The 9,230-nt window shown below is 36.9% G+C and overlaps 1 protein-coding gene across 1 annotated transcript in view; it reads right to left on the minus strand.

Moving 5' to 3' along the window:
* Nucleotides 1-8,338, minus strand: part of rxraa (retinoid X receptor, alpha a) — a 176,849-nt gene extending 168,511 nt beyond the window's left edge. Inside the window, exon 1 of the mRNA XM_016240203.1 lies at nt 8,278-8,338. Coding sequence (XP_016095689.1) covers nt 8,278-8,308 — 31 coding nt within the window. The 5' untranslated portion in view covers nt 8,309-8,338. The remainder of the gene's footprint in view (nt 1-8,277) is intronic.
* Nucleotides 8,339-9,230: the final 892 nt, after the last annotated feature.

Raw genomic sequence — 9,230 nt, forward strand, 5'->3', positions numbered from 1 at the left:
TATATATATATATATATACTGTATATGCGTGTGTACTCTGTACTCTGAGTATTTTTACTTGTTGTAACTGAGTACTATTTCAGCAATGTAACGGTGCTTGTACTTGAGTAAAAATTTTCAGTACTCTTTGCACCTCTGGATATTTACGACTCTTGATCGGGCTGCCTCTGACATGACACCTGCGATAGCCAAAGAGTGTGAGCAAGTGTCAAATACCAGATGTTGTGTGCTTCTAAAACTTGGCAGCCACAAACATGCCATGAAAGTAGAGTACTGAGAAAGAACATCACCCATATTCTTTTTTTTTTTTCCTATTCTGTTTTTCACTGTACAACAGAACGTGCACCAGGAGAGACAGCTGACAATGTTGATTGTCCTCCATGTGTTTTTCTTCTAGCCACGTTTGATCTTGCGAGACTCTGTGAGATCTTGTGTCACTGTGAAACCGTTCCTACAATCAACAAATGTGTGGTCGCGCGGTCTGGTCGAATCATCTAATGTGTACGTTCAGAGGATTATAAGGATTAAAAAAATCTGCTTTAATATGTAATATGGTAGTATGCTATTTCGAGGACAGCCACTGCGTATCCTGGGCAGGACGAGCCCATGGAGAGTGTCTGAAATGCCCTCCTCTGACTGTTGAACACTGAATGTACTGTTACGTTCTTCCCTTACAGTGGTTTCCCTCCTTACCATATTCATTCTCAGCAAAAGTGAGCCAGCTAACCTTCCCAGAGACCAGCCGTCCTTGCCGTCATGGCACTTGGCAAGAGCAGAGTGTGAATTAGACATGACAGGGTCACTGCCGCCCAGAGTCTTAACCCCCAAGAGAGAAGAGCCAGACTACAGAATACAACAGGACACAAACATAAACACAAATGTCAATTTGTCCATCAGTGACTTGTCACTTCCTATTGTTTCTATATATTCATAATGTTTTGATGCAGAAAACCAACCAAAATAGTCTAAACAAAAGCCATCTGTTATGTCTTTAAGACAAGGTTCTTTACCTGTATGTATATATATATAATATATGTAACATCCAGTTTTCATAATACATTCTTCTAAATTTGTTGTCATTGAATATCCACTCTGAAGTTCATTCCATTACAGAAGTAAAATGTGGTAAACACACCAAATTCATGTTGACTTTAACAAAAATATGATTTATGGCCTTCAAACTCTTTGTACAATGGCATAGTACTCTAACCGGGATGAGACATATTTTTTTGTGGTCATCAAAATTATGCAATAAAGGTTGTCAATTGAACTTAAGTTATATTGAATGCAAAACATTCCTTTAATGTTTGTATTTCAAGTAATTCGAATAAAATAAGCTACATAATTCAGCAAATAGCTATGAAAGAGAGAAGTGCATAAATATATTACTGAATTCAAATGTAGTGGCCTCTTTTTCAGACAGCATGTATTTCAAACCAGACCACATAATATATTTGGCATTAAGCACTGGCCTCTAATTTAATTTCCCCTCAAATTTGGCGGCACTGCTGCATTAGTTCACTGTGACCAACACAAAGATGTCTGCACTGCAAAAAAACAAACATTTTTTTTACTGTCTTCATTTCAAATTACATCATGCAGGAACAATAAAGTAAATTGTAGCTAGATCCTGTTTCATTATTTATTGTTTCATAGACAGTAATTACTGTCAGACGACTTTGATGTGGTGAAAGCACTGTTCCTTCCCTTCCTGTTTCCCTTCCCTGCTAGCCGCCCATTCTATAATTATTCAAAGAATAACTGTGATTAATTTGATTCAACGGCGTATGCTATAAATTAAAAAGAGAAAAATATACATTTTCAGTTAATTGGTTTGGTCTCACTGAAGTTCATTTTCGACCACTGTGGTTAAAAGCCAGTCTTCACTTCTTCTCCTGTAATAATATTATGTCTTGTCTTTAAATAGGACATTTTTCGTGGTGTACCACAGTACCTATTCAACTCTGGTAGACCCTGTAAGTGCGTTCAAACAAAGCACATTTGGAAATCATTATGATTTAGCCGCTGAATGGAGCTAATGGATGGGAAACAGGGTTTAAGGGGTTTATAGGGAGGCTGATGAACATATTCAGAGAAGTCAGTTCATTAGTCTTGGCTGAAAGCAGCAAGCACACTCGTGCAATCATGGTTCACTCCAGGCGCACCTCCTAAGTGCTCACTGAGTGTGGTGTACCAAGCCAAACCAGAGAGTTTACACAACCTTAAAAGAGCAATCTACAGAGTGCTAAACACCACCTCTCTGAATTTACAGCATGTTCTGATGATAGTAAAGACAACCGCAGTGTACACACACAGGAGGAGTTTTACTTTGAGCTTGAGGGGGGATGGAAGCCGCATCTGAAGTGGGAATATAGCCTTTACCACGAAAAGGTGTATTTAAACTAAGGGATCAAGGTTTGGCTGGTTAGTACAGCTGCTGGTAGTTGTTAGGTTCGCGCAAGGTGAAAAACAGCACATTTCTAGCTAATCAAAAGAGCAGTCAGCTCTAAAATAAGCAAGCAGCCTAAGCTCTAAGTTAATCGAAGGCTAACTGAAAATAAAGAAACGGAACATCTTAATTTGACCATTTTAAGATTTGGTAATATGTGAAACTCAAATAAAAGACATCAATATACTACAAAAAGAAAGTCAGTAAGATGTTTTTGAAAGAAGTCTCTTATGCACACCAAAGTAATATTATTACATTTAAAAAATAACTTATATATTAGTTTTTAATGTATTTAGTTTATATATTAGTTTTATAATATATTTTAAAATATAACTTATTCATGCGATTGCAAAGCTGATGAATAGAAAGTTGATTTATTTGAAATGGAAATCTTTGGAAACATTATAAATGTCTTTACTGTCACTTCTAATTAATGCATCCTTGCTGAATAAAAGTATTAAAGGGGTCATATGATGCGATTTCAAGTTTTTCTTTCTCTTTGGAGTGTTACAAGCTGTTCGTGAATAGATAAGCAGTTACAAAGACTAAAGTTGCAAAGACTAAAGTCTCAAACCCAAAGAGATATTCTTTATAAAAGTTAAGACTCGTCCACGCCCCCCTAAAACGCCTCGTTTAAACACGCCCCCACATGTCTATGTCTATGGGGGCTTTTATATTTCTTGGGGGGGGTACTATTCAAGTGAACGCTCGAAATACATTATTTAGGTAACGCTTTTCAATAATTAACTAACATGTTAATACACTTTAATACATCAAATAACATTAACTAATCGAACCTTATTGTAAAGTGTTACAATTATTTGTTATTAAAGCAAATAGCTATATGTTCACAAAGCTTCACACAGCTAAATTAAACAGAAAAGCAAGCAGGTGTGCATGATTTGGCATGGCAGCCAATACAAATAATAACTGTTTCCTTAACTAAATCCTGCATTTGGATCAGGCTCGATTGCAGAATCACTTCTGTGCTTCTGAAAATATATACTCTTTCTATATAGTGTAGTAGTTAGCTGTCTCTGTGTCTTCCAGGGCCGCTTGTCAAGCATGAAAAACACAAGTTTTATTTAAATTCTGAATATATTATCATATACAGCATGCAAAGAGTGCTCCCTTTAAATTTATTAAAAACTGTCACTCATTCATCACGATCTCACAAAGTTCCCAAAAAACAAACAAACAAACAAAAAAACAATGAACGTGACTACACGATTAAACTTTTTTAAATGTCTTTGTTAGAAAGAAGTTACGAGCATTATAGAACTCTGGACAAAAAAATGGTGACAGGAGCGGTGAATGCGTGGATTCCAACCTAAACACCTCTGATTGGCCATTGTGTTTTAGAAATCAACAAACATGTCTGTGATTGGCTACATTGCTCACCTCTGCAAAAATGCATTGTAGAATCATTTGACGCTTTCCAAAGCAGAAGGGCAGATACACTGGATTGTTTGCCAAATCTATTTCGTTATGCTATTATTACGAAGAAAACAGATCTTTGAGCAGGGGTTATGGGCAGCTTTTCCATCTAAAAGCAATCAGAAGCAACAGCAGGCAGTTGTATGAGTAAGACTATTACACACGCTAAACTCAAGTCCGACTGTCCCCCTCGGTCCGAAGGGGGGGCACAGGGATATCTGTGGGGGGTCCAAGCCCCCCCGGCCCCTCCTCTGGCACCAGGCCTGTTTGCATAACACCGCCCAAATGTATACGCAAAGAAAGAAGGCGTAACTTTGATTCTTGCTGTAGTATTGTTGCCGCCGCCGCCATGTTGTGGAGATACTGTGTTTCATTGTGAAAGCGAAACTACTTTGTTTGGTCTTCCAAAAGAGGACACAACTAGAAATCAGTGGTTACGTTGTATTTACAACACTGTTCCAGAACAGTTCAACCCAAATATTCAGATGTGTGCAACGCATTTTTACGGAGGACGAGGACTGTTTCCTGGGAGAGTAGCCTACAATGCCGGAGTTCCGGTGAATTCAGTTCCCCTGTTTCCCCTTCGGAGCGCATGCTGACCCTATACAGTCTATGATGCTGACAAATAATGCTGACTCACAGCCTGTAAATATGTTTTTATATTTAAAGTATTTGCCACTGACGATTCAAACAATTTTGAGCAGTGTAGAGTAGCGCTTGTTGTTTGTCCTTTTTCCGATCACAAATGCAGACATGGTTTTATGTTTATGTTGGTTTTGTCTTGTCGCACCGGGCATCACAGTATGGTAAGGGGCGAGTGTATATCTCTGAGTGTATAGAAGTGCATAGTCAGCCACACTGTCAGAGTTTCATAGAGACATATTAATGAACCATTAAGAACATTGTTCTAATAAGCTGCAGACAAATCAACCGGTTAATGTTGGATCTGGCTAGTGAGCCCCTAAACGACTCTTTTAAAGAAAAGGCCTAGATTACACCCAGTGGCTTAGGGACAAAATCTGCTCTGCATTTACGACAAAAATTGTAAGCTTTTGAAGCTTTTGTTTTCTACAAGCTCTGGCAGAGAGACAACCTTTCTTGCTTTCTGCATGAGCCATGAAAAGGTCCTAGGGTGTGGCAAAGCTTCCACAAGCCTTCATCTGGGGTTTTGTGTAGTTGCCAATCTGATTCTGTTGGCAGACGACTGTGTCACTTATGAGACAGCAGGATTTGTGTGGCAATGAGGCAGCTGGAGAGATTTATAGAGCTGCTAAACAGGAAAATGAGCTGACAAAGCATGCTGAAATCAAGCCCGGTCTAGACTACAATCAGCAAATCTTTGTGAAATTATAGCCTGCTAATTCTTTAGCACATGGCATGTGATAGCCAATGAGGATGATGAAAAGAGTAGATAATTATATGAACGAATATATTGTCAAAAACATTCACCCTGATATCTAAATGACGGCATGCCACAGAGTTCTGTTGTTTTGTATATTAATAATTACTACAGACTGAACCAAAAAGAAAATGTACCCTCTACAATATTTTTATATGTGTAATATGTATAAAACCAATAATATGTATAATATTATAATAATGTCCATATTATATATTAATGTTTTAAAATGTAATTTATTTCTGTGATGGGCAAACTGAATTTTCAGCAGCCATTACTGCAGCTTTCACTGCCATATGATCCTTTAGAAATCATTCTAATATGCTGATTTGGTGCTAATTGTTATTATTTATTATTGGTGCTCAATTATTAGTAATTGAGCTTCTTATCATCAGTTTTTGCTGCTTATAGTTGTTTTGTGGAAACCATGATACATTTTATTTTTCTGAATTCTTTGATTAATATAAAGTAGTGATCAATTTAATGCACCCTTGCTAAATATTTTTTAAATATTATTTAATATTTAATAATATATATTTTCTTTCTTTTTCTTTCTTTTTTTTTACCCCAATCTTTTGAATGGTAGTGTAAAGAAATCACTTTCTTCTTCTTTTTTTTATATTATATTACATGTATTGTACTTATAATTATGTCAGGAGGATTTTGTCCCCAAAGTGTAGCTAAACAAACCCACACACACCCACACTCTCCATCTGGGCTTTGGCATATACTGACATGTGTATCTATAGACCACAAATAATTGTTTTTCCTATTGGATCACTGCACCCACAACATGCATGTCTGGTCAATTATTCAACTAAAGGTTATTGGTTATTTTTTGCACCTGAGATGTTGCAAGACAACCCAAATCTATCTGCTTCAGCAGTCTGAAGCAGATCTTCAGTCCACCTCTCATCATAGTTTAGCCCCCCTGAACAAATCCCCCATGCTCAAAAACACTGCTTAGGATGCAAAAAAGCCTCTAAATGATTATTGAAGATTAAATGTAACGATGATTAAAACTGGAAAAAAGGTGGTAGGTTCGGTCTCAAAGTGTGTCTAGTAACACCACTATATGGAGCTAGAATGCATAAGATGCATTTTGAGGATGTGAGAAGAGCCGGATGACTTTGAAATTAAGCGGGAATACAGAATTTGTTTTCTGAAAGCTCTCAAAGCCTTGTGTTTTCACCTCTACGTTCTTGCAATGCACTATCCCCATTAAAATCAATGGATTTACCATTCCCTTTAAAAGCATGGGTCTTCAATGTTTTTCAGGGCATGTATCCCTTAGGCGATAGAAATATGGAGCAGGGACCTTCAATACAAAATGTGTCAAACAGAGCTACATATATTAAGCATATACCCTTCAATATAACCCTTGCTCTAAAGAATCTAAAAGGTCCATCATGTCCATCTGACATACAGCAGGTCAGGGTGAAGAATGAAGCTACTAACGCCTCACAGAAAACACTCTCTGGCTTTTGCAACAGCAGTGGCCTACATTCCAAAGAGCCGTGCCAGGCCTATTGCAAAATCAATACTCAACAGTCTCTCTTAACAAACACTCTGGCTCTTCCCAGTGGTATGAGAGCCACAGCCTGCCAAACCTCTGTCAGACTCATATTTGTGTTAATTTTGAATTCAGCATATTCCTTGTTCTCTATTTTCTCTTTCTTTTTGTCCTAATGGATGAAATCCTTGGCATTAGAGTGGTAGCAGAGCCAAACAGCCTGGCCTGCGTTCCAGCCGTTACAAAAAAAACAGTGAGGATCAGCCTGAAAATGTTAAACCTGTGGTTATTTAGGTGGCTACACACAAAACACTGCTATATTAGAACAAACCAGCTCATTTCAGTGCACATAAATGTATGAGAGTATATATTTATTGCTCAAAAGAGCAGCAGTGGTTCGCCAACTAATTTTCAGCTGAGTCCAAAATATTGCATTCACGGCTCCTGCCAGGAGTGAAACCTGCACAGAAAGATTTAGTATGCCAGAAGAATGACCTTTACAAAGTCCAAGTAAAAACTAGCTCAGTCACCGTCCAGTGGCATGAACCAACTTTAAAATGCCAACAATCACTTGCTGGAAAATACATCATCGCCTTGTGACATAGCTTTATGCTTGAATGCTTGAGTACTGTATAATTTATCAAATGGTTTAAAAGGTTTCCAAGAAGCGCTTTAATTCAGCTGCAATTATCACAAACATCCACACATTTAGAGTGCAACATAGTACTTAATTATATAATTAAATGCAGATGTTATGATTGCAAAGGATAAATGTAAGTGCAGCATTTAGTAGTCATGTAATACAACTGCAGCAACAACCAATATTTTTACTCTTAGTGACTTAGTAAAAACCTACCACTGAAAGAACACAAGTTATGGTCAAATGAAAGCATTTCAACTACCTTGTTTTCTTTATGAAAATAAAACATTTGGGTTACAGTGAGAAATTTACAGTGGAACTGAATGGGTCCAACTTTTGGATAATTTAAAAGCAGAAATGTTAACCTTTTCATTAAAAAAAAGCACTCATATTAATTCTTCTGTTAAAACTTGTGTATTATTTAAGTTGTAAAGCTGTTAGCAAACCATTTCCATAGCAATATAGTTATAAAATCAGCTATAACTTTACACATAAAAGGTTATCTTGTGATTTTCTCAACATAAAATCACATGAACACATATTGTACTTAAGTCTTGTGGCTACATTTTTGAAAGTGAGTATATTAATGTTTACAGATTGGGCCCATTCACTTCCAATGTAAGTGCCTCACTGTAACCCAAATTATTATTATTTTTTTTAAAGAAGTCAAAATTCATTTTTGTGGTTCCCTACATTATGCCACAAAATGCTGTCAATTGAGCTTAACTCCCAAACTGAGAAAATTCCGTAAAGCCCTGAATGCTGTTAGGCAGGATAATTAAGTGCAATAAAAAGCCCACTGAAAAACAATCAAACATATCACAGCCTTTCAGACTCACCCATGTGTATATCAAGGCAGAAGGGATCCATGAAGAACAGCTACAGCTGATAGATGGTTTGTCTGAATGATGAAGGGAGCTATGCCAGCCTGCAGTGATCTCTTTAGAGAGAGCTACTCTCCTGACATGTACCTAGGACAAAACAAAAGGTTTCTTTGAGGCTCCTCTCAGAAACACACATCCATGAAATACCCCCCCCCCCTCCCCTCCTCCAAGCGGTCATTTAAAGAATAGACTGTCCCCTGCTGCCGATCAATCTGTTAAGAACTCTCCATTCTCTCTGAATTAGGAAATCCTGGCTTTCTTCCATTGGAAAGCTATCGAGAGTGAGCACAGCAGGATGGATTTCCAAAACAAGATTTTCTCATGCCAAGTGGTACCTCTGTGTACAATTGAATTCCAGTAAGGTTTGTTTTTCTGTTTGTTCTAAGATTTCAAGAACAGGAAATATGATTAAATCAGACATGCTTGTGCCATTCAAGCTGCTTTTTTTAATTACCAAAAAGAAAAAATATATAATTAACTACAATGATGTGAAGCCTATGGGAGTAAATGTATATTTACTATATCAATAACATGAATGGGAACTGGGTCTAACACGCACCAAAATAGGCAGCATACAATTACCATAATATTATTCAAATACATGTACTTGGCAAAGTTTCTATACATTACTTTAATGAATTTTGGTCTCTTGCTCAAACAAATATATTATAAGACACCATAAAACTTAGAATATATAATAATAATAATAATATGAACCACATTTATGGACACCATTTGAGTTTTTTTTGTTGTTGTTGTCACTTTGGACAAAGACAACATCATTCATTTTTCGGGTACTTCTTTAACAAAACAACAGGACATTAATACTCTGATATTAAGTATTCTTAATAAAAGAATGAAAGAAAAACTAATATTTGAACAGACACATGCAAGAAAAGTCAAACAGG

Source organism: Sinocyclocheilus grahami, unplaced genomic scaffold (assembly GCF_001515645.1).
Source record: "Sinocyclocheilus grahami isolate Dianchi unplaced genomic scaffold, SAMN03320097.WGS_v1.1 scaffold584.1, whole genome shotgun sequence".
In the NCBI taxonomy this organism is placed as follows: Eukaryota; Metazoa; Chordata; class Actinopteri; order Cypriniformes; family Cyprinidae; genus Sinocyclocheilus; species Sinocyclocheilus grahami.